The sequence below is a fragment of the Oncorhynchus keta genome, chromosome 27 (assembly GCF_023373465.1).
Source record: "Oncorhynchus keta strain PuntledgeMale-10-30-2019 chromosome 27, Oket_V2, whole genome shotgun sequence".
In the NCBI taxonomy this organism is placed as follows: domain Eukaryota; kingdom Metazoa; phylum Chordata; class Actinopteri; order Salmoniformes; family Salmonidae; genus Oncorhynchus; species Oncorhynchus keta.
Genome location: NC_068447.1, coordinates 781,484 through 809,228, shown reverse-complemented (window position 1 = coordinate 809,228; position 27,745 = coordinate 781,484). Strand labels below are relative to the sequence as shown.

The window sequence follows — 27,745 nt, the reverse complement described above, 5'->3', positions numbered from 1 at the left end:
AGGGCCACAGCAGCTAAATGTTATAACCACCAGGAGACAACATCAACACAGCCAGGGCCATAGCAGCTAAATGTTATAACCACCAGGAGACAACATCAACACAGCCAGGGCCATAGCAGCTAAATGTTATAAATGTTATAACCATGTTATAACCACCAGGAGACAACATCAACACAGCCAGGGCCACAGCAGCTAAATGTTATAACCACCAGGAGACAACATCAACACAGCCAGGGCCATAGCAGCTAAATGTTATAACCATGTTATAACCACCAGGAGACAACATCAACACAGCCAGGGCCACAGCAGCTAAATGTTATAACCATGTTATAACCACCAGGAGACAACATCAACACAGCCAGGGCCATAGCAGCTAAATGTTATAACCACCAGGAGACAACATCAACACAGCCAGGGCCATAGCAGCTAAATGTTATAACCACCAGGAGACAACATCAACACAGCCAGGGCCATAGCCGCTAAATGTTATAACCATGTTATAACCACCAGGAGACAACATCAACACAGCCAGGGCCATAGCAGCTAAATTTTATAACCACCAGGAGACAACATCAACACAGCCAGGGCCATAGCCGCTAAATGTTATAACCATGTTATAACCACCAGGAGACAACATCAACACAGCCAGGGCCATAGCAGCTAAATGTTATAACCACCAGGAGACAACATCAACACAGCCAGGGCCATAGCAGCTAAATGTTATAACCATGTTATAACCACCAGGAGACAACATCAACACAGCCAGGGCCACAGCAGCTAAATGTTATAACCATGTTATAACCACCAGGAGACAACATCAACACAGCCAGGGCCACAGCAGCTAAATGTTATAACCACCAGGAGACAACATCAACACAGCCAGGGCCATAGCAGCTAAATGTTATAACCATGTTATAACCACCAGGAGACAACATCAACACAGCCAGGGCCATAGCAGCTAAATGTTATAACCATGTTATAACCACCAGGAGACAACATCAACACAGCCAGGGCCATAGCAGCTAAATGTTATAACCATGTTAAACCACCAGGAGACAACATCAACACAGCCAGGGCCATAGCTAAATGTTATAACCATGTTATAACCACCAGGAGACAACATCAACACAGCCAGGGCCATAGCCGCTAAATGTTATAACCATGTTATAACCACCAGGAGACAACATCAACACAGCCAGGGCCAAGCAGCTAAATGTTATAACCACCAGGAGACAACATCAACACAGCCAGGGCCATAGCCGCTAAATGTTATAACCATGTTATAACCACCAGGAGACAACATCAACACAGCCAGGGCCATAGCAGCTAAATGTTATAACCATGTTATAACCACCAGGAGACAACATCAACACAGCCAGGGCCATAGCAGCTAAATGTTATAACCACCAGGAGACAACATCAACACAGCCAGGGCCATAGCCGCTAAATGTTATAACCATGTTATAACCACCAGGAGACAACATCAACACAGCCAGGGCCATAGCAGCTAAATGTTATAACCACCAGGAGACAACATCAACACAGCCAGGGCCATAGGGCCGCTAAATGTTATAACCATGTTATAACCACCAGGAGACAACATCAACACAGCCAGGGCCATAGCAGCTAAATGTTATAACCATGTTATAACCACCAGGAGACAACATCAACACAGCCAGGGCCATAGCAGCTAAATGTTATAACCATGTTATAACCACCAGGAGACAACATCAACACAGCCAGGGCCACAGCAGCTAAATGTTATAACCACCAGGAGACAACATCAACACAGCCAGGGCCATAGCAGCTAAATGTTATAACCACCAGGAGACAACATCAACACAGCCAGGGCCATAGCCGCTAAATGTTATAACCATGTTATAACCACCAGGAGACAACATCAACACAGCCAGGGCCACAGCAGCTAAATGTTATGACCACCAGGAGACAACATCAACACAGCCAGGGCCATAGCAGCTAAATGTTATAACCATGTTATAACCACCAGGAGACAACATCAACACAGCCAGGGCCACAGCAGCTAAATGTTATGACCATGTTATAACCACCAGGAGACAACATCAACACAGCCAGGGCCAGCAGCTAAAGCTAAATGTTATAACCACCAGGAGACAACATCAACACAGCCAGGGCCATAGCCGCTAAATGTTATAACCATGTTATAACCACCAGGAGACAACATCAACACAGCCAGGGCCATAGCAGCTAAATGTTATAAATGTTATAACCACCAGGAGACAACATCAACACAGCCAGGGCCATAGCAGCTAAATGTTATAACCATGTTATAACCACCAGGAGACAACATCAACACAGCCAGGGCCATAGCCGCTAAATGTTATAACCATGTTATAACCACCAGGAGACAACATCAACACAGCCAGGGCCACAGCCAGCAGCTAAATGTTATAACCACCAGGAGACAACATCAACACAGCCAGGGCCATAGCCGCTAAATGTTATAACCATGTTATAACCACCAGGAGACAACATCAACACAGCCAGGGCCATAGCAGCTAAATGTTATAACCACCAGAGACAACATCAACACAGCCAGGGCCATAGCCGCTAAATGTTATAACCATGTTATAACCACCAGGAGACAACATCAACACAGCCAGGGCCATAGCCGCTAAATGTTATAACCATGTTATAACCACCAGGAGACAACATCAACACAGCCAGGGCCATAGCAGCTAAATGTTATAACCACCAGGAGACAACATCAACACAGCCAGGGCCATAGCAGCTAAATGTTATAACCACCAGGAGACAACATCAACACAGCCATCCATAGCAGCTAAATGTTATAACCACCAGGAGACAACATCAACACAGCCAGGGCCATAGCAGCTAAATGTTATAACCACCAGGAGACAACATCAACACAGCCAGGGCCATAGCAGCTAAATGTTTATAACCATGTTATAACCACCAGGAGACAACATCAACACAGCCAGGGCCATAGCAGCTAAATGTTATATGTTATAACCACCAGGAGACAACATCAACACAGCCAGGGCCATAGCCGCTAAATGTTATAATAACCATGTTATAACCACCAGGAGACAACATCAACACAGCCAGGGCCATAGCAGCTAAATGTTATAACCATGTTATAACCACCAGGAGACAACATCAACACAGCCAGGGCCAGCAGCAGCTAAATGTTATAACCACCAGGAGACAACATCAACACAGCCAGGGCCATAGCAGCGCTAAATGTTATAACCATGTTATAACCACCAGGAGACAACATCAACACAGCCAGGGCCATAGCAGCTAAATGTTATAACCACCAGGAGACAACATCAACACAGCCAGGGCCATAGCCGCTAAATGTTATAACCATGTTATAACCATCAGGAGACAACATCAACACAGCCAGGGCCATAGCAGCTAAATGTTATAACCATGTTATAACCACCAGGAGACAACATCAACACAGCCAGGGCCACAGCAGCTAAATGTTATAACCATGTTATAACCACCAGGAGACAACATCAACACAGCCAGGGCCACAGCAGCTAAATGTTATAACCACCAGGACAACATCAACACAGCCAGGGCCATAGCAGCTAAATGTTATAACCACCAGGAGACAACATCAACACAGCCAGGGCCATAGCCGCTAAATGTTATAACCATGTTATAACCACCAGGAGACAACATCAACACAGCCAGGGCCACAGCAGCTAAATGTTATAACCACCAGGAGACAACATCAACACAGCCAGGGCCATAGCAGCTAAATGTTATAACCATGTTATAACCACCAGGAGACAACATCAACACAGCCAGGGCCACAGCAGCTAAATGTTATAACCACCAGGAGACAACATCAACACAGCCAGGGCCACAGCAGCTAAATGTTATAACCACCAGGAGACAACATCAACACAGCCAGGGCCATAGCAGCTAAATGTTATAACCACCAGGAGACAACATCAACACAGCCAGGGCCACAGCAGCTAAATGTTATAACCACCAGGAGACAACATCAACACAGCCAGGGCCATAGCAGCTAAATGTTATAACCATGTTATAACCACCAGGAGACAACATCAACACAGCCAGGGCCACAGCAGCTAAATGTTATAACCATGTTATAACCACCAGGAGACAACATCAACACAGCCAGGGCCATAGCAGCTAAATGTTATAACCACCAGGAGACAACATCAACACAGCCAGGGCCATAGCCGCTAAATGTTATAACCATGTTATAACCACCAGGAGACAACATCAACACAGCCAGGGCCATAGCAGCTAAATGTTATAACCACCAGGAGACAACATCAACACAGCCAGGGCCATAGCAGCTAAATGTTATAACCATGTTATAACCACCAAGAGACAACATCAACACAGCCAGGGCCATAGCTGCTAAATGTTATAACCATGTTATAACCACCAGGAGACAACATCAACACAGCCAGGGCCACAGCAGCTAAATGTTATAACCACCAGGAGACAACATCAACACAGCCAGGGCCATAGCAGCTAAATGTTATAACCATGTGATAACCACCAGGAGACAACATCAACAACGCCAGGGCCATAGCAGCTCAATGTTATAACCACCAGGAGACAACATCAACACAGCCAGGGCCATAGCCGCTAAATGTTATAACCATGTTATAACCACCAAGAGACAACATCAACACAGCCAGGGCCATAGCAGCTAAATGTTATAACCATGTTATAACCACCAGGAGACAACATCAACACAGCCAGGGCCATAGCAGCTAAATGTGATAACCACCAGGAGACAACATCAACACAGCCAGGGCCATAGCAGCTAAATGTTATAACCACCAGGAGACAACATCAACACAGCCAGGGCCATAGCCGCTAAATGTTATAACCACCAGGAGACAACATCAACACAGCCAGGGCCATAGCAGCTAAATCTTATAACCACCAGGAGACAACATCAACACAGCCAGGGCCATAGCAGCTAAATGTTATAACCATGTTATAACCACCAGGAGACAACATCAACACAGCCAGGGCCAAAGCAGCTAAATGTAAATGTTATAACCACCAGGAGACAACATCAACACAGCCAGGGCCATAGCCGCTAAATGTTATAACCATGTTATAACCACCAGGAGACAACATCAACACAGCCAGGGCCATAGCAGCTAAATGTTATAACCATGTTATAACCACCAGGAGACAACATCAACACAGCCAGGGCCACAGCAGCTAAATGTTATAACCACCAGGAGACAACATCAACACAGCCAGGGCCATAGCTGCTAAATGTTATAACCATGTTATAACCACCAGGAGACAACATCAACACAGCCAGGGCCATAGCAGCTAAATGTTATAACCACCAGGAGACAACATCAACACAGCCAGGGCCATAGCAGCTAAATGTTATAACCATGTTATAACCACCAGGAGACAACATCAACACAGCCAGGGCCATAGCAGCTAAATGTTATAACCATGTTATAACCACCAGGAGACAACATCAACACAGCCAGGGCCATAGCAGCTAAATGTTATAACCATGTTATAACCACCAGGAGACAACATCAACACAGCCAGGGCCATAGCAGCTAAATGTTATAACCACCAGGAGACAACAGCAGCAGCTAAATGTTATAACCACCAGGAGACAACATCAACACAGCCAGGGCCATAGCCGCTAAATGTTATAACCACCAGGAGACAACATCAACACAGCCAGGGCCATAGCCGCTAAATGTTATAACCATGTTATAACCACCAGGAGACAACATCAACACAGCCAGGGCCACAGCAGCTAAATGTTATAACCACCAGAAGACAACATCAACACAGCCAGGGCCATAGCTGCTAAATGTTATAACCATGTTATAACCACCAGGAGACAACATCAACACAGCCAGGGCCACAGCAGCTAAATGTTAACCATGTTATAACCACCAGGAGACAACATCAACACAGCCAGGGCCATAGCAGCAGCTAAATGTTATAACCACCAGGAGACAACATCAACACAGCCAGGGCCATAGCCGCTAAATGTTATAACCATGTTATAACCACCAGGAGACAACATCAACACAGCCAGGGCCATAGCAGCTAAATGTTATAACCATGTTATAACCACCAGGAGACAACATCAACACAGCCAGGGCCACAGCTAAATGCTAAATGTTATAACCACCAGGAGACAACATCAACACAGCCAGGGCCATAGCCGCTAAATGTTATAACCATGTTATAACCACCAGGAGACAACATCAACACAGCCAGGGCCATAGCAGCTAAATGTTATAACCATGTTATAACCACCAGGAGACAACATCAACACAGCCAGGGCCATAGCAGCTAAATGTTATAAACACCAGGAGACAACATCAACACAGCCAGGGCCATAGCGCTAAATGTTATAACCATGTTATAACCACCAGGAGACAACATCAACACAGCCAGGGCCATAGCAGCTAAATGTTATAACCATGTTATAACCACCAGGAGACAACATCAACACAGCCAGGGCCACAGCAGCTAAATGTTATAACCACCAGGAGACAACATCAACACAGCCAGGGCCATAGCCGCTAAATGTTATAACCATGTTATAACCACCAGGAGACAACATCAACACAGCCAGGGCCATAGCAGCTAAATGTTATAACCACCAGGAGACAACATCAACACAGCCAGGGCCATAGCCGCTAAATGTTATAACCATGTTATAACCATCAGGAGACAACATCAACACAGCCAGGGCCATAGCAGCTAAATGTTATAACCATGTTATAACCACCAGGAGACAACATCAACACAGCCAGGGCCACAGCAGCTAAATGTTATGACCATGTTATAACCACCAGGAGACAACATCAACACAGCCAGGGCCACAGCAGCTAAATGTTATAACCACCAGGAGACAACATCAACACAGCCAGGGCCATAGCAGCTAAATGTTATAACCACCAGGAGACAACATCAACACAGCCAGGGTCATAGCCGCTAAATGTTATAACCATGTTATAACCACCAGGAGACAACATCAACACAGCCAGGGCCATAGCAGCTAAATTTTATAACCACCAGGAGACAACATCAACACAGCCAGGGCCATAGCCGCTAAATGTTATAACCATGTTATAACCACCAGGAGACAACATCAACACAGCCAGGGCCATAGCAGCTAAAATGTTATAACCACCAGAAGACAACATCAACACAGCCAGGGCCATAGCTGCTAAATGTTATAACCATGTTATAACCACCAGGAGACAACATCAACACAGCCAGGGCCACAGCAGCTAAATGTTATGACCATGTTATAACCACCAGGAGACAACATCAACACAGCCAGGGCCACAGCAGCTAAATGTTATAACCACCAGGAGACAACATCAACACAGCCAGGGCCATAGCCGCTAAATGTTATAACCATGTTATAACCACCAGGAGACAACATCAACACAGCCAGGGCCATAGCCGCTAAATGTTATAACCATGTTATAACCACCAGGAGACAACATCAACACAGCCAGGGCCATAGCAGCTAAATGTTATAACCATGTTATAACCACCAGGAGACAACATCAACACAGCCAGGGCCACAGCAGCTAAATGTTATAACCACCAGGAGACAACATCAACACAGCCAGGGCCACAGCAGCTAAATGTTATGACCATGTTATAACCACCAGGAGACAACATCAACACAGCCAGGGCCATAGCCGCTAAATGTTATAACCATGTTATAACCACCAGGAGACAACATCAACACAGCCAGGGCCATAGCCGCTAAATGTTATAACCATGTTATAACCACCAGGAGACAACATCAACACAGCCAGGGCCACAGCAGCTAAATGTTATAACCACCAGGAGACAACATCAACACAGCCAGGGCCATAGCAGCTAAATGTTATAACCACCAGGAGACAACATCAACACAGCCAGGGCCATAGCCGCTAAATGTTATAACCATGTTATAACCACCAGGAGACAACATCAACACAGCCAGGGCCATAGCAGCTAAATGTTATAACCACCAGGAGACAACATCAACACAGCCAGGGCCATAGCAGCTAAATGTTATAACCACCAGGAGACAACATCAACACAGCCAGGGCCATAGCCGCTAAATGTTATAACCATGTTATAACCACCAGGAGACAACATCAACACAGCCAGGGCCAAAGCAGCTAAATGTTATAACCACCAGGAGACAACATCAACACAGCCAGGGCCATAACCTAAATGTTATAACCATGTTATAACCACCACGAGACAACATCAACACAGCCAGGGCCATAGCAGCTAAATGTTATAACCACCAGGAGACAACATCAACACAGCCAGGGCCATAGCAGCTAAATGTTATAACCATGTTATAACCACCACGAGACAACATCAACACAGCCAGGGCCATAGCCGCTAAATGTTATAACCATGTTATAACCACCAGGAGACAACATCAACACAGCCAGGGCCATAGCCGCTAAATGTTATAACCACCAGGAGACAACATCAACACAGCCAGGGCCATAGCAGCTAAATGTTATAACCACCAGGAGACAACATCAACACAGCCAGGTCCATAGCAGCTAAATGTTATAACCACCAGGAGACAACATCAACACAGCCAGGGCCATAGCAGCTAAATCTTATAACCACCAGGAGACAACATCAACACAGCCAGGGCCATAGCCGCTAAATGTTATAACCATGTTATAACCACCAGGAGACAACATCAACACAGCCAGGGCCATAGCCAGCTAAAATGTTATAACCACCAGGAGACAACATCAACACAGCCAGGGCCATAGCAGCTAAATGTTATAACCATGTTATAACCACCAGGAGACAACATCAACACAGCCAGGGCCATAGCAGCTAAATGTTATAACCATGTTATAACCACCAGGAGACAACATCAACACAGCCAGGGCCATAGCCGCTAAATGTTATAACCATGTTATAACCACCAGGAGACAACATCAACACAGCCAGGGCCATAGCAGCTAAATGTTATAACCACCAGGAGACAACATCAACACAGCCAGGGCCATAGCAGCTAAATGTTATAACCACCAGGAGACAACATCAACACAGCCAGGGCCATAGCCGCTAAATGTTATAAATGTTATAACCACCAGGAGACAACATCAACACAGCCAGGGCCATAGCCGCTAAATGTTATAACCATGTTATAACCACCAGGAGACAACATCAACACAGCCAGGGCCATAGCCGCTAAATGTTATAACCATGTTATAACCACCAGGAGACAACATCAACACAGCCAGGGCCAAAGCAGCTAAATGTTATAAACCACCAGGAGACAACATCAACACAGCCAGGGCCATAGCCGCTAAATGTTATAACCATGTTATAACCACCAGGAGACAACATCAACACAGCCAGGGCCATAGCAGCTAAATGTTATAACCATGTTATAACCACCAGGAGACAACATCAACACAGCCAGGGCCACAGCAGCTAAATGTTATAACCACCAGCAGACAACATCAACACAGCCAGGGCCATAGCCGCTAAATGTTATAACCATGTTATAACCACCAGGAGACAACATCAACACAGCCAGGGCCATAGCAGCTAAATGTTATAACCACCAGGAGACAACATCAACACCAGCCAGGGCCATAGCCAGGGCCATAGCAGCTAAATGTTATAACCATGTTATAACCATCAGGAGACAACATCAACACAGCCAGGGCCATAGCAGCTAAATGTTATAACCATGTTATAACCACCAGGAGACAACATCAACACAGCCAGGGCCACAGCAGCTAAATGTTAACCATGTTATAACCACCAGGAGACAACATCAACACAGCCAGGGCCACAGCAGCTAAATGTTATAACCACCAGGAGACAACATCAACACAGCCAGGGCCATAGCAGCTAAAATAACCATTTATAACCACCAGGAGACAACATCAACACAGCCAGGGCCATAGCCGCTAAATGTTATAACCATGTTATAACCACCAGGAGACAACATCAACACAGCCAGGGCCATAGCAGCTAAATGTTATGACCACCAGGAGACAACATCAACACAGCCAGGGCCATAGCTGCTAAATGTTATAACCATGTTATAACCACCAGGAGACAACATCAACACAGCCAGGGCCACAGCAGCTAAATGTTATAACCATGTTATAACCACCAGGAGACAACATCAACACAGCCAGGGCCACAGCAGCTAAATGTTATAACCACCAGCAGACAACATCAACACAGCCAGGGCCATAGCCGCTAAATGTTATAACCATGTTATAACCACCAGGAGACAACATCAACACAGCCAGGGCCATAGCAGCTAAATGTTATAACCACCAGGAGACAACATCAACACAGCCAGGGCCATAGCCGCTAAATGTTATAACCATGTTATAACCATCAGGAGACAACATCAACACAGCCAGGGCCATAGCAGCTAAATGTTATAACCATGTTATAACCACCAGGAGACAACATCAACACAGCCAGGGCCACAGCAGCTAAATGTTATAACCATGTTATAACCACCAGGAGACAACATCAACACAGCCAGGGCCACAGCAGCTAAATGTTATAACCACCAGGAGACAACATCAACACAGCCAGGGCCATAGCAGCTAAATGTTATAACCACCAGGAGACAACATCAACACAGCCAGGGTCATAGCCGCTAAATGTTATAACCATGTTATAACCACCAGGAGACAACATCAACACAGCCAGGGCCATAGCAGCTAAATGTTATAACCACCAGGAGACAACATCAACACAGCCAGGGCCATAGCCGCTAAATGTTATAACCATGTTATAACCACCAGGAGACAACATCAACACAGCCAGGGCCATAGAAGTTATAAATGTTATAACCACCAGGAGACAACATCAACACAGCCAGGGACATAGCCGCTAAATGTTATAACCACCAGGAGACAACATCAACACAGCCAGGGCCATAGCCGCTAAATGTTATAACCATGTTATAACCACCAGGAGACAACATCAACACAGCCAGGGCCATAGCAGCTAAATGTTATAACCACCAGGAGACAACATCAACACAGCCAGGGCCATAGCAGCTAAATGTTATGACCACCAGGAGACAACATCAACACAGCCAGGGCCATAGCAGCTAAATTTTATAACCACCAGGAGACAACATCAACACAGCCTGGGCCATAGCCGCTAAATGTTATAACCATGTTATAACCACCAGGAGACAACATCAACACAGCCAGGGCCACAGCAGCTAAATGTTATAACCACCAGGAGACAACATCAACACAGCCAGGGCCATAGCCGCTAAATGTTATAACCATGTTATAACCACCAGGAGAAAACATCAACACAGCCAGGGCCACAGCAGCTAAATGTTATAACCACCAGGAGACAACATCAACACAGCCAGGGCCACAGCAGCTAAATGTTATGACCATGTTATAACCACCAGGAGACAACATCAACACAGCCAGGGCCACAGCAGCTAAATGTTATAACCACCAGGAGACCACATCAACACAGCCAGGGCCATAGCAGCTAAATGTTATAACCACCAGGAGACAACATCAACACAGCCAGGGCCATAGCCGCTAAATGTTATAACCATGTTATAACCACCAGGAGACAACATCAACACAGCCAGAGCCATAGCAGCTAAATGTTATAACCATGTTATAACCACCAGGAGACAACATCACCACAGCCAGGGCCATAGCAGCTAAATGTGATAACCACCAGGAGACAACATCAACACAGCCTGGGCCATAGCTGCTAAATGTTATAACCATGTTATAACCACCAGGAGACAACATCAACACAGCCAGGGCCATAGCAGCTAAATGTTATAACCACCAGGAGACAACATCAACACAGCCAGGGCCATAGCAGCTAAATGTTATAACCACCAGGAGACAACATCAACACAGCCAGGGCCATAGCCGCTAAATGTTATAACCATGTTATAACCACCAGGAGACAACATCAACACAGCCAGGGCCAAAGCAGCTAAATGTTATAACCACCAGGAGACAACATCAACACAGCCAGGGCCATAGCAGCTAAATGTTATAACCACCAGGAGACAACATCAACACAGCCAGGGCCATAGCCAGCTAAATGTTATAACCATGTTATAACCACCAGGAGACAACATCAACACAGCCAGGGCCATAGCAGCTAAATGTTATAACCATGTTATAACCACCAGGAGACAACATCAACACAGCCAGGGCCATAGCCGCTAAATGTTATAACCATGTTATAACCACCAGGAGACAACATCAACACAGCCAGGGCCATAGCAGCTAAATGTTATAACCACCAGGAGACAACATCAACACAGCCAGGGCCATAGCAGCTAAATGTTATAACCATGTTATAACCACCAGGAGACAACATCAACACAGCCAGGGCCAAAGCAGCTAAATGTTATAACCACCAGGAGACAACATCAACACAGCCAGGGCCATAGCCGCTAAATGTTATAACCATGTTATAACCACCAGGAGACAACATCAACACAGCCAGGGCCATAGCAGCTAAATGTTATAACCATGTTATAACCACCAGGAGACAACATCAACACAGCCAGGGCCACAGCAGCTAAATGTTATAACCACCAGGAGACACAACATCAACACAGCCAGGGCCATAGCAGCTAAATGTTATAACCATGTTATAACCACCAGGAGACAACATCAACACAGCCAGGGCCATAGCAGCTAAATGTTATAACCATGTTATAACCACCAGGAGACAACATCAACACAGCCAGGGCCATAGCAGCTAAATGTTATAACCACCAGGAGACAACATCAACACAGCCAGGGCCATAGCAGCTAAATGTTATAACCACCAGGAGACAACATCAACACAGCCAGGGCCATAGCAGCTAAATGTTATAACCATGTTATAACCACCAGGAGACAACATCAACACAGCCAGGGCCATAGCAGCTAAATGTTATAACCACCAGGAGACAACATCAACACAGCCAGGGCCATAGCCGCTAAATGTTATAACCATGTTATAACCACCAGGAGACAACATCAACACAGCCAGGGCCATAGCAGCTAAATGTTATAACCATGTTATAACCACCAGGAGACAACATCAACACAGCCAGGGCCATAGCTGCTAAATGTTATAACCATGTTATAACCACCACGAGACAACATCAACACAGCCAGGGCCATAGCAGCTAAATGTTATAACCACCAGGAGACAACATCAACACAGCCAGGGCCATAGCAGCTAAATGTTATAACCACCAGGAGACAACATCAACACAGCCAGGGCCATAGCAGCTAAATGTTATAACCATGTTATAACCACCAGGAGACAACATCAACACAGCCAGGGCCATAGCAGCTAAATGTTATAACCATGTTATAACCACCAGGAGACAACATCAACACAGCCAGGGCCATAGCAGCTAAATGTTATAACCACCAGGAGACAACATCAACACAGCCAGGGCCATAGCAGCTAAATGTTATAACCATGTTATAACCACCAGGAGACAACATCAACACAGCCAGGGCCATAGCAGCTAAATGTTATAACCATGTTATAACCACCAGGAGACAACATCAACACAGCCAGGGCCATAGCTGCTAAATGTTATAACCATGTTATAACCACCACGAGACAACATCACCACAGCCAGGGCCACAGCAGCTAAATGTTATAACCATGTTATAACCACCAGGAGACAACATCAACACAGCCAGGGCCATAGCAGCTAAATGTTATAACCACCAGGAGACAACATCAACACAGCCAGGGCCATAGCAGCTAAATGTTATAACCATGTTATAACCACCAGGAGACAACATCAACACAGCCAGGGCCATAGCAGCTAAATGTTATAACCACCAGGAGACAACATCAACACAGCCAGGGCCATAGCAGCTAAATGTTATAACCATGTTATAACCACCACGAGACAACATCACCACAGCCAGGGCCACAGCAGCTAAATGTTATAACCATGTTATAACCACCAGGAGACAACATCAACACAGCCAGGGCCATAGCAGCTAAATGTTATAACCACCAGGAGACAACATCAACACAGCCAGGGCCATAGCAGCTAAATGTTATAACCATGTTATAACCACCAGGAGACAACATCAACACAGCCAGGGCCATAGCAGCTAAATGTTATAACCACCAGGAGACAACATCAACACAGCCAGGGCCATAGCAGCTAAATGTTATAACCATGTTATAACCACCAGGAGACAACATCAACACAGCCAGGGCCACAGCAGCTAAATGTTATAACCACCAGGAGACAACATCAACACAGCCAGGGCCATAGCAGCTAAATGTTATAACCACCAAGAGACAACATCAACACAGCCAGGGCCATAGCCGCTAAATATTATAACCATGTTATAACCCCCAGGAGACAACATCAACACAGCCAGGGCCATAGCCGCTAAATATTATAACCATGTTATAACCACCAGGAGACAACATCAACACAGCCAGGGCCATAGCAGCTAAATGTTATGACCATGTTATAACCACCAGGAGACAACATCAACACAGCCAGGGCCATAGCAGCTAAATGTTATAACCACCAAGAGACAACATCAACACAGCCAGGGCCATAGCAGCTAAAATGTTATAACCACCAGGAGACAACATCAACACAGCCAGGTCCATAGCAGCTAAATGTTATAACCACCAGGAGACAACATCAACACAGCCAGGGCCATAGCAGCTAAATGTTATGACCACCAGAGACAACATCAACACAGCCAGGGCCATAGCCGCTAAATGTTATAACCATGTTATAACCACCAGGAGACAACATCAACACAGCCAGGGCCATAGCAGCTAAATGTTATAACCACCAGGAGACAACATCAACACAGCCAGGGCCATAGCAGCTAAATGTTATAACCATGTTATAACCACCAGGAGACAACATCAACACAGCCAGGGCCATAGCAGCTAAATGTTATGACCATGTTATAACCACCAGGAGACAACATCAACACAGCCAGGGCCACAGCAGCTAAATGTTATAACCACCAGGAGACAACATCAACACAGCCAGGGCCATAGCAGCTAAATGTTATAACCACCAGGAGACAACATCAACACAGCCAGGGCCATAGCCGCTAAATGTTATAACCATGTTATAACCACCAGGAGACAACATCAACACAGCCAGGGCCATAGCAGCTAAATGTTATAACCACCAGGAGACAACATCAACACAGCCAGGGCCATAGCCGCTAAATGTTATAACCATGTTATAACCACCAGGAGACAACATCAACACAGCCAGGGCCATAGCCGCTAAATGTTATAACCATGTTATAACCACCAGGAGACAACATCAACACAGCCAGGGCCATAGCAGCTAAATGTTATAACCATGTTATAACCACCAGGAGACAACATCAACACAGCCAGGGCCACAGCAGCTAAATGTTATAACCATGTTATAACCACCAGGAGACAACATCAACACAGCCAGGGCCATAGCAGCTAAATGTTATAACCACCAGGAGACAACATCAACACAGCCAGGGCCATAGCAGCTAAATGTTATAACCACCAGGAGACAACATCAACACAGCCAGGGCCATAGCAGCTAAATGTTATAATCATGTTATAACCACCAGGAGACAACATCAACACAGCCAGGGCCATAGCCGCTAAATGTTATAACCATGTTATAACCACCAGGAGACAACATCAACACAGCCAGGGCCATAGCAGCTAAATGTTATAACCACCAGGAGACAACATCAACACAGCCAGGGCCATAGCCGCTAAATGTTATAACCATGTTATAACCACCAGGAGACAACATCAACACAGCCAGGGCCATAGCAGCTAAATGTTATAACCATGTTATAACCACCAGGAGACAACATCAACACAGCCAGGGCCATAGCTGCTAAATGTTATAACCATGTTATAACCACCACGAGACAACATCACCACAGCCAGGGCCACAGCAGCTAAATGTTATAACCATGTTATAACCACCAGGAGACAACATCAACACAGCCAGGGCCATAGCAGCTAAATGTTATAACCACCAGGAGACAACATCAACACAGCCAGGGCCATAGCAGCTAAATGTTATAACCATGTTATAACCACCAGGAGACAACATCAACACAGCCAGGGCCATAGCAGCTAAATGTTATAACCACCAGGAGACAACATCAACACAGCCAGGGCCATAGCAGCTAAATGTTATAACCATGTTATAACCACCAGGAGACAACATCAACACAGCCAGGGCCACAGCAGCTAAATGTTATAACCACCAGGAGACAGCATCAACACAGCCAGGGCCATAGCAGCTAAATGTTATAACCACCAAGAGACAACATCAACACAGCCAGGGCCATAGCCGCTAAATATTATAACCATGTTATAACCCCCAGGAGACAACATCAACACAGCCAGGGCCATAGCCGCTAAATATTATAACCATGTTATAACCACCAGGAGACAACATCAACACAGCCAGGGCCATAGCAGCTAAATGTTATGACCATGTTATAACCACCAGGAGACAACATCAACACAGCCAGGGCCATAGCAGCTAAATGTTATAACCATGTTATAACCACCAGGAGACAACATCAACACAGCCAGGGCCATAGCCGCTAAATGTTATGACCACCAAGAGACAACATCAACACAGCCAGGGCCATAGCAGCTAAATGTTATAACCACCAGGAGACAGCATCAACACAGCCAGGGCCATAGCAGCTAAATGTTATGACCACCAAGAGACAACATCAACACAGCCAGGGCCATAGCAGCTAAATGTTATGACCACCAGGAGATCACATCAACACAGCCAGGGCCATAGCAGCTAAATGTTATGACCACCAAGAGACAACATCAACACAGCCAGGGCCATAGCAGCTAAATGTTATGACCACCAGGAGACAACATCAACACAGCCAGGGCCATAGCCAGCTAAATGTTATAACCATGTTATAACCACCAGGAGACAACATCAACACAGCCAGGGCCATAGCAGCTAAATGTTATAACCATGTTATAACCACCAGGAGACAACATCAACACAGCCAGGGCCACAGCAGCTAAATGTTATGACCATGTTATAACCACCAGGAGACAACATCAACACAGCCAGGGCCATAGCCGCTAAATGTTATAACCATGTTATAACCACCAGGAGACAACATCAACACAGCCAGGGCCATAGCAGCTAAATGTTATAACCACCAGGAGACAACATCAACACAGCCAGGACCATAGCAGCTAAATGTTATAACCACCAAGAGACAACATCAACACAGCCAGGGCCATAGCCGCTAAATGTTATAACCATGTTATAACCACCAGGAGACAACATCAACACAGCCAGGGCCATAGCAGCTAAATGTTATAACCACCAGGAGACAACATCAACACAGCCAGGGCCATAGCCGCTAAATGTTATAACCATGTTATAACCACCAGGAGACAACATTAACACAGCCAGGGCCAAAGCAGCTAAATGTTATAAACACCAGGAGACAACATCAACACAGCCAGGGCCATAGCAGCTAAATGTTATAACCACCAGGAGACAACATCAACACAGCCAGGGCCATAGCCGCTAAATGTTATAACCATGTTATAACCACCAGGAGACAACATCAACACAGTCATGGCCATAGCAGCTAAATGTTATAACCATGTTATAACCACCAGGAGACAACATCAACACAGCCATGGCCATAGCAGCTAAATGTTATAACCATGTTATAACCACCAGGAGACAACATCAACACAGCCAGGGCCACAGCAGCTAAATGTTATAACCACCAGCAGACAACATCAACACAGCCAGGGCCATAGCAGCTAAATGTTATAATCATGTTATAACCACCAGGAGACAACATCAACACAGCCAGGGCCATAGCCGCTAAATGTTATAACCATGTTATAACCACCAGGAGACAACATCAACACAGCCAGGGCCATAGCAGCTAAATGTTATAACCATGTTATAACCACCAGGAGACAACATCAACACAGCCAGGGCCAGAGCAGCTAAATGTTATAACCATGTTATAACCACCAGGAGACAACATCAACACAGCCAGGGCCATAGCTGCTAAATGTTATGACCATGTTATAACCACCACGAGACAACATCACCACAGCCAGGGCCACAGCAGCTAAATGTTATAACCACCAGGAGACAACATCAACATAGCCAGGGCCATAGCCGCTAAATGTTATAACCATGTTATAACCATCAGGAGACAACATCAACACAGCCAGGGCCATAGCAGCTAAATGTTATAACCATGTTATAACCACCAGGAGACAACATCAACACAGCCAGGGCCATAGCAGCTAAATGTTATGACCATGTTATAACCACCAGGAGACAACATCAACACAGCCAGAGCCACAGCAGCTAAATGTTATAACCACCATGAGACCACATCAACACAGCCAGGGCCATAGCAGCTAAATGTTATAACCACCAGGAGACAACATCATCACAGCCAGGGCCATAGCCGCTAAATGTTATAACCATGTTATAACCACCAGGAGACAACATCAATACAGCCAGGGCCATAGCAGCTAAATGTTATAACCACCAGGAGACAACATCAACACAGCCAGGGCCATAGCAGCTAAATGTTATAACCACCAGGAGACAACATCAACACAGCCAGGGCCATAGCCGCTAAATGTTATAACCATGTTATAACCACCAGGAGACAACATCAACACAGCCAGGGCCATAGCCGCTAAATGTTATAACCACCAGGAGACAACATCAACACAGCCAGGGCCATAGCCGCTAAATGTTATAAACATGTTATAACCACCAGGAGACAACATCAACACAGCCAGGGCCATAGCAGCTAAATGTTATAACCACGTTATAACCACCAGGAGACAACATCAACACAGCCAGGGCCATAGCAGCTAAATGTTATGACCACCAAGAGACAACATCAACACAGCCAGGGCCATAGCCGCTAAATGTTATAACCATGTTATAACCACCAGGAGACAACATCAACACAGCCAGGGCCATAGCAGCTAAATTTTATAACCACCAGGAGACAACATCAACACAGCCTGGGCCATAGCCGCTAAATGTTATAACCATGTTATAACCACCAGGAGACAACATCAACACAGCCAGGGCCATAGCAGCTAAATGTTATAACCACCAGGAGACAACATCAACACAGCCAGGGCCATAGCAGCTAAATGTTATAACCACCAGGAGACAACATCAACATAGCCAGGGCCATAGCCGCTAAATGTTATAACCATGTTATAACCACCAGGAGACAACATCAACACAGCCAGGGCCACAGCAGCTAAATGTTATAACCACCAGGAGACAACATCAACACAGCCAGGGCCATAGCCGCTAAATGTTATAACCATGTTATAACCACCAGGAGACAACATCAACACAGCCAGGGCCACAGCAGCTAAATGTTATGACCATGTTATAACCACCAGGAGACAACATCAACACAGCCAGGGCCACAGCAGCTAAATGTTATAACCACCAGGAGACCACATCAACACAGCCAGGGCCATAGCAGCTAAATGTTATAACCACCAGGAGACAACATCAACACAGCCAGGGCCATAGCCGCTAAATGTTATAACCATGTTATAACCACCAGGAGACAACATCAACACAGCCAGGGCCATAGCCGCTAAATGTTCTAACCATGTTATAACCACCAGGAGACAACATCAACACAGCCAGGGCCATAGCAGCTAAATGTTATAACCACCAGGAGACAACATCAACACAGCCAGGGCCATAGCCGCTAAATGTTATAACCATGTTATAACCACCAGGAGACAACATCAACACAGCCAGGGCCATAGCAGCTAAATGTTATAACCACCAGGAGACAACATCAACACAGCCAGGGCCATAGCAGCTAAATGTTATAACCACCAGGAGACAACATCAACACAGCCAGGGCCATAGCCGCTAAATGTTATAACCATGTTATAACCACCAGGAGACAACATCAACACAGCCAGGGCCAAAGCAGCTAAATGTTATAACCACCAGGAGACAACATCAACACAGCCAGGGCCATAGCAGCTAAATGTTATAACCACCAGGAGACAACATCAACACAGCCAGGGCCATAGCCGCTAAATGTTATAACCATGTTATAACCACCAGGAGACAACACCAACACAGCCAGGGCCATAGCAGCTAAATGTTATAACCACCAGGAGACAACATCAACACAGCCAGGGCCATAGCCGCTAAATGTTATAACCATGTTATAACCACCAGGAGGCAACATCAACACAGCCAGGGCCAAAGCAGCTAAATGTTATAACCACCAGGAGACAACATCAACACAGCCAGGGCCAAAGCAGCTAAATGTTATAACCACCAGGAGACAACATCAACACAGCCAGAGCCATAGCTGCTAAATGTTATAACCATGTTATAACCACCAGGAGACAACATCAACACAGCCAGGGCCATAGCAGCTAAATGTTATAACCACCAGGAGACAACATCAACACAGCCAGGGCCATAGCAGCTAAATGTTATAACCATGTTATAACCACCAGGAGACAACATCAACAGAGCCAGGGCCACAGCAGCTAAATGTTATAACCACCAGGAGACAACATCAACACAGCCAGGGCCATAGCAGCTAAATGTTATAACCATGTTATAACCACCAGGAGACAACATCAACACAGCCAGGGCCATAGCATCTAAATGTTATGACCATGTTATAACCACCAGGAGACAACATCAACACAGCCAGGGCCACAGCAGCTAAATGTTATAACCACCAGGAGACAACATCAACACAGCCAGGGCCATAGCAGCTAAATGTTATAACCACCAGGAGACAACATCAACACAGCCAGGGCCATAGCCGCTAAATGTTATGACCATGTTATAACCACCAGGAGACAACATCAACACAGCCAGGGCCACAGCAGCTAAATGTTATAACCACCAGGAGACAACATCAACACAGCCAGGGCCATAGCAGCTAAATGTTATAACCACCAGGAGACCACATCAACACAGCCAAGGCCATAGCAGCTAAATGTTATGACCATGTTATAACCACCAGGAGACAACATCAACACAGCCAGGGCCATAGCCGCTAAATGTTATAACCATGTTATAACCACCAGGAGACAACATCAACACAGCCAGGGCCATAGCAGCTAAATGTTATAACCACCAGGAGACAACATCAACACAGCCAGGGCCATAGCAGCTAAATGTTATAACCATGTTATAACCACCAGGAGACAACATCAACACAGCCAGGGCCATAGCAGCTAAATGTTATAACCACCAGGAGACAACATCAACACAGCCAGGGCCATAGCCGCTAAATGTTATAACCACCAGGAGACAACATCAACACAGCCAGGGCCATAGCCGCTAAATGTTATAACCACCAGGAGACAACATCAACACAGCCAGGGCCATAGCAGCTAAATGTTATGACCACCAGGAGACCACATCAACACAGCCAGAGCCACAGCAGCTAAATGTTATAACCACCAGGAGACAACATCAACACAGCCAGGGCCATAGCCGCTAAATGTTATAACCATGTTATAACCACCAGGAGACAACATCAACACAGCCAGGGCCATAGCACGCTAAATGTTATAACCATGTTATAACCACCAGGAGACAACATCAACACAGCCAGGGCCACAGCAGCTAAATGTTATAACCACCAGGAGACAACATCAACACAGCCAGGGCCATAGCAGCTAAATGTTATAACCATGTTATAACCACCACGAGACAACATCAACACAGCCAGGGCCATAGCAGCTAAATGTTATAACCACCAGGAGACAACATCAACACAGCCAGGGCCATAGCAGCTAAATGTTATAATCATGTTATAACCACCAGGAGACAACATCAACACAGCCAGGGCCATAGCCGCTAAATGTTATAACCATGTTATAACCACCAGGAGACAACATCAACACAGCCAGGGCCATAGCAGCTAAATGTTATAACCACCAAGAGACAACATCAACACAGCCAGGACCATAGCAGCTAAATGTTCTAACCACCAAGAGACAACATCAACACAGCCAGGGCCATAGCCGCTAAATGTTATAACCATGTTATAACCACCAGGAGACAACATCAACACAGCCAGGGCCATAGCAGCTAAATGTTATAACCACCAGGAGACAACATCAACACAGCCAGGACCATAGCAGCTAAATGTTATAACCATGTTATAACCACCAGGAGACAACATCAACACAGCCAGGGCCATAGCAGCTAAATGTTATAACCACCAGGAGACAAAATCAACACAGCCAGGGCCATAGCCGCTAAATGTTATAACCATGTTATAACCACCAGGAGACAACATCAACACAGCCAGGGCCATAGCTGCTAAATGTTATAACCATGTTATAACCACCACGAGACAACATCACCACAGCCAGGGCCACAGCAGCTAAATGTTATAACCACCACGAGACAACATCAACACAGCCAGGGCCACAGCAGCTAAATGTTATAAACATGTTATAACCACCAGGAGACAACATCAACACAGCCAGGGCCATAGCAGCTAAATGTTATAACCATGTTATAACCACCAGGAGACAACATCAACACAGCCAGGGCCATAGCAGCTAAATGTTATAACCATGTTATAACCACCAGGAGACAACATCAACACAGCCAGGGCCATAGCAGCTAAATGTTATAACCACCAGGAGACAACATCAACACAGCCAGGGCCATAGCCGCTAAATGTTATAACCATGTTATAACCACCAGGAGACAACATCAACACAGCCAGGGCCACAGCAGCTAAATGTTATGACCATGTTATAACCACCAGGAGACAACATCAACACAGCCAGGGCCATAGCCGCTAAATGTTATAACCATGTTATAACCACCAGGAGACAACATCAACACAGCCAGGGCCAAAGCAGCTAAATGTTATAACCACCAGGAGACAACATCAACACAGCCAGGGCCATAGCCGCTAAATGTTATAACCACCAGGAGACAACATCAACACAGCCAGGGCCATAGCAGCTAAATGTTATAACCATGTTATAACCACCAGGAGACAACATCAACACAGCCAGGGCCATAGCCGCTAAATGTTATAACCACCAGGAGACAACATCAACACAGCCAGGGCCATAGCAGCTAAATGTTATAACCATGTTATAACCACCAGGAGACAACATCAACACAGCCAGGGCCATAGCTGCTAAATGTTATAACCACCAGGAGACAACATCAACACAGCCAGGGCCATAGCTGCTAAATGTTATAACCATGTTATAACCACCAGGAGACAACATCAACACAGCCAGGGCCATAGCTGCTAAATGTTATAACCACCAGGAGACAACATCAACACAGCCAGGGCCATAGCAGCTAAATGTTATAACCACCAGGAGACAACATCAACACAGCCAGGGCCATAGCCGCTAAATGTTATAACCACCAGGAGACAACATCAACACAGCCAGGGCCATAGCCGCTAAATGTTATAACCATGTTATAACCACCAGGAGACAACATTAACACAGCCAGGGCCAAAGCAGCTAAATGTTATAAACACCAGGAGACAACATTAACACAGCCAGGGCCATAGCCGCTAAATGTTATAACCATGTTATAACCACCAGGAGACAACATCAACACAGCCATGGCCATAGCAGCTAAATGTTATAACGCTAAATGTTATAACCACCAGGAGACAACATCAACACAGCCAGGGCCATAGCAGCTAAATGTTATAACCATGTTATAACCACCAGGAGACAACATCAACACAGCCAGGGCCACAGCAGCTAAATGTTATAACCATGTTATAACCACCAGGAGACAACATCAACACAGCCAGGGCCATAGCCGCTAAATGTTATAACCACCAGGAACAACATCAACACAGCCAGGGAAATGTTATGACCATGAATCAACACAGCCAGCTGGGGCCATGAGACAGGTTAAATGATGATTGTTGTTGCAATGTGCAATAGTAAACCACCAGGAGACAACATCAACACAGCCAGGGCCATAGCAGCTAAATGTTATAACCATGTTATAACCACCAGGAGACAACATCAACACAGCCAGGGCCATAGCAGCTAAATGTTATAACCATGTTATAACCACCAGGAGACAACATCAACACAGCCAGGGCCATAGCAGCTAAATGTGGCATCATCCATCCTGGAGAAGACTTCCTGTGTATCGACGGCAAGGAGTTCAACCGGCGAATTAGGAACGAGAAAGGAGAGGTGTGTATGTGGTTATGGGCAGGTCTGTGTGTGTGTGCATGTCTCTGTGTGCTAACTCCTCCCCCTGTGTGTATGATTGACAGGTCGAGCAGGAGCGGATCGACAAGGTCTGGCCTAAACTACGAGTCCTCGCTCGCTCCTCCCCCACCGACAAACATACACTAGTCAAAGGTGAGTCACACACACACACACACACACACACACACACACACACACACACACACACACACACACACACACACACACACACACACACACACACACACACACCAGTGCCATTCAAGACGAGGAAGGACCATTTGCTTTTAGTTAGCATGGCCTTATTTCTATTCCGGCATATTGGATGACTGCCATTCATATTCCATTCACTCAGTGTAACATCCATAGGTTGGGCCCTTACGTGAGGATCAAATTGGCCCTTTACCCCATCATGAGGTTGGGCCCTTACGTGAGGATCAAATTGGCCCTTTAACCCATCATGAGGTTGGGCCCTTACGTGAGGATCAAATTGGCCCTTTAACCCATCATGAGGTTGGGCCCTTACGTGAGGATCAAATTGGCCCTTTAACCCATCATGAGGTTGGGCCCTTACGTGAGGATCAAATTGGCCCTTTACCCCATCATGAGGTTGGGCCCTTACGTGAGGATCAAATTGGCCCTTTACCCCATAATATATAATATATATAATAATATATGCCATTTAGCTGACGCTTTTATCCAAAGCGACTTACAGTCATGTGTGCATACATTCTACGTATGGGTGGTCCCGGGAATCGAACCCACTACCCTGGCGTTACAAGCGCCATGCTCTACCAACCATGAGGTTGGGCCCTTACGTGAGGATCAAATTGGCCCTTTAACCCATCATGAGGTTGTTAAACCCTAGCCTACAAATTACCATTGATACGGGAGATGCATAGGTTGAGAGACAAAATGGACTACGGTGTTAGACAGTATCACTTTTTCCATTAACTTGTCCTGTGTCCTTGTCGACAATATCAATATCAAGTGTCAATAGTCTACTAGGGGGTGTTTCCATGTAATTATCTGGTATCAATAGTCTACTAGGGGGTGTTTCCATGTAATTATCTGGTATCAATAGTCTACTAGGGGGTGTTTCCATGTAATTATCTGGTATCAATAGTCTACTAGGGGGTGTTTCCATGTAATTATCTGGTATCAATAGTCTACTAGGGGGTGTTTCCATGTAATTATCTGGTGTCAATAAACACTGGTGGACATAATTTCCTCACACCAATTATTTTTATAAATGTTGTGGTTGAAGTGTTTTCGTTACCCATTTAGACAAATTGTGTATTAATACATTGCTTACAGCCTGTGTGCTCACACCTCCCTGTTTCATGTCTCAGGTAGCCTGTGAAAGTCAGCATTGATAGAATGCAGTAATTGACTAAATATTTGCCATATTCTAGTAATTCTCATGTGTCAACGTATCGCCACGGTCTGTGGTCGCCATGGTGAAACGTACACTCCTGTAGATGTGATATAATTGGATGGTGAAACTTACACTCCTGTAGATGTGATATAATTGGATGGTGAAACTTACACTCCTGTAGATGTGATATAATTGGATGGTGAAAGTTGCCAGCCAACCAGAAAAACAAGGTGAAGCAATTCAGGCATTGTTGGAAGTCAGGTTAATCATAATTGTTTAAACTGTAGAAATAATGATTTGCAAGCAGAAGGCATTTAGAATTAAATGTGGAGTGGAATATATAGTTATGTGATGACAGTATTTGACATTACTAATTTATTCTAAAAACATTATAATTTGTTGTAATAAAGTTAGATTTTTTAAAAATCTAAGGGATAATTTTGTTGTCCATCTTGTCCAACATGTTTACCAACAAACAGATCATTACTGTATATCAATGTGTGTTCAGGCATCATGGACAGCACTGTGTTGGAGCTGAGGCAGGTTGTCGCGGTAACCGGAGACGGGACAAACGACGGGCCGGCACTGAAGAAGGCCGACGTGGGCTTTGCCATGGTAACGCCCTGCTCAAAGTATTATGGGTTGTCACTGCTGAGACACTGTAATATTATGAATGGAAAACACTAGCTTGTATTAAAGATGCGGTCACATCTATTGGCACTTTGCAATGTGCAATGGAGCAGAATGATCTGTTTGCTCTTTTTAAAACTGGTTGAATGGCTGTTTTCACCCTGTTGGCACCAACAATTTACTACAGATTAGATTCATTACACAGTGAACAAGTTATCTTGCCTCCAACCAAAGTCATTTGAATTTTGAATAATTTAGTCCAGACCATTTTTGACTTGAAATGAAAACTGTCAGTGTTGATAAATGTTCTGGGGTTCTGTCCAGTTGTAAATCAAACAGATATACTTGTGAAGTTCTTTCAATTTTAGAAGAAATAGTGACTTGTGCAAAGAGGCCAATATATTTGACCTCACCTGTACTTAAGCTCTTAAACTCTCTCTCTATCTCTGTCTGTCTGTCTGTCTGTCTGTCTGTCTGTCTGTCTGTCTGTCTGTCTGTCTGTCTGTCTGTCTCTCTCTCTCTCTCTCTCTCTCTCTCTCTCTCTCTCTCTCTCTCTCTCTCTCTCTCTCTCTGTCTGTCTGTCTGTCTGTCTGTCTGTCTGTCTGTCTGTCTGTCTGTCTGTCTGTCTGTCTGTCTGTCTGTCTGTCTGTCTGTCTGTCTGTCTCTCTCTCTGTCTGTCTGTCTGTCTGTCTGTCTGTCTGTCTGTCTGTCTGTCTGTCTGTCTGTCTGTCTGTCTGTCTGTCTGTCTCTCTGTCTCTCTGTCTCTCTGTCTCTCTGTCTCTCTCTCTCTCTCTCTCTCTCTCTCTGTTAACATTGCCAAAGCAAGAGAAGTATATAGTAAACAAAAGTGAAATAAACAATCCAATTTGAATAGTAAATATTATACTCACAAAAGATCCCAAATAATAAAGACATTACACATGTCATATTATGTCTATATACAGTGTTGTAACGATGTTTCAAATAGTTAAAGTACAAAAGGGAAACTAAATAAACATAAATATGCGTTGTATTTACAATGGTGTTTGTTCTTCACTGGTTGCCCTTTTCTCGTGGCAACAGGTCACAAAACAGGTCACACATCTTACTGCTGTGATGGCACACTGTGGTATTTCACCCAATAGATATGGGAGTTTATCGAAACTTTCTTTTCAAAATCTTTGTGGGTTTGTGTAATCTGAGGACAATATGTGTCTCTAATATGGTCATACATGTCTCTCTCACCCTCTCTCTCTTTGGTTTTGTCTCTCCCTCGTTCTTCATATTTCTCTCTGTTTATCCCTATCAATACCTCTTCTCTCTCCAGGATATAGAAGGTATTAAACAATAGATCCAAGATGTAGCAGTCAGACGTCTTTGTCTTGTCTCGTCCGATGTATATATCTTTTTATATATTTTTCTTCG

At 45.2% G+C, this 27,745-nt stretch overlaps 1 protein-coding gene across 3 annotated transcripts in view; it reads left to right on the top strand.

Moving 5' to 3' along the window:
• LOC118374750 (plasma membrane calcium-transporting ATPase 3-like) overlaps positions 1-27,745 on the top strand; it is a 189,391-nt gene that overhangs the window by 123,964 nt on the left and 37,682 nt on the right. For all 3 annotated transcript variants that reach the window (XM_052481242.1, XM_052481241.1, XM_052481243.1), the window contains 3 exons: positions 24,194-24,315; positions 24,399-24,486; positions 26,220-26,326. In XM_052481242.1, the coding sequence (XP_052337202.1) occupies positions 24,194-24,315; positions 24,399-24,486; positions 26,220-26,326 (317 nt within the window). The remainder of the gene's footprint in view (positions 1-24,193; positions 24,316-24,398; positions 24,487-26,219; positions 26,327-27,745) is intronic.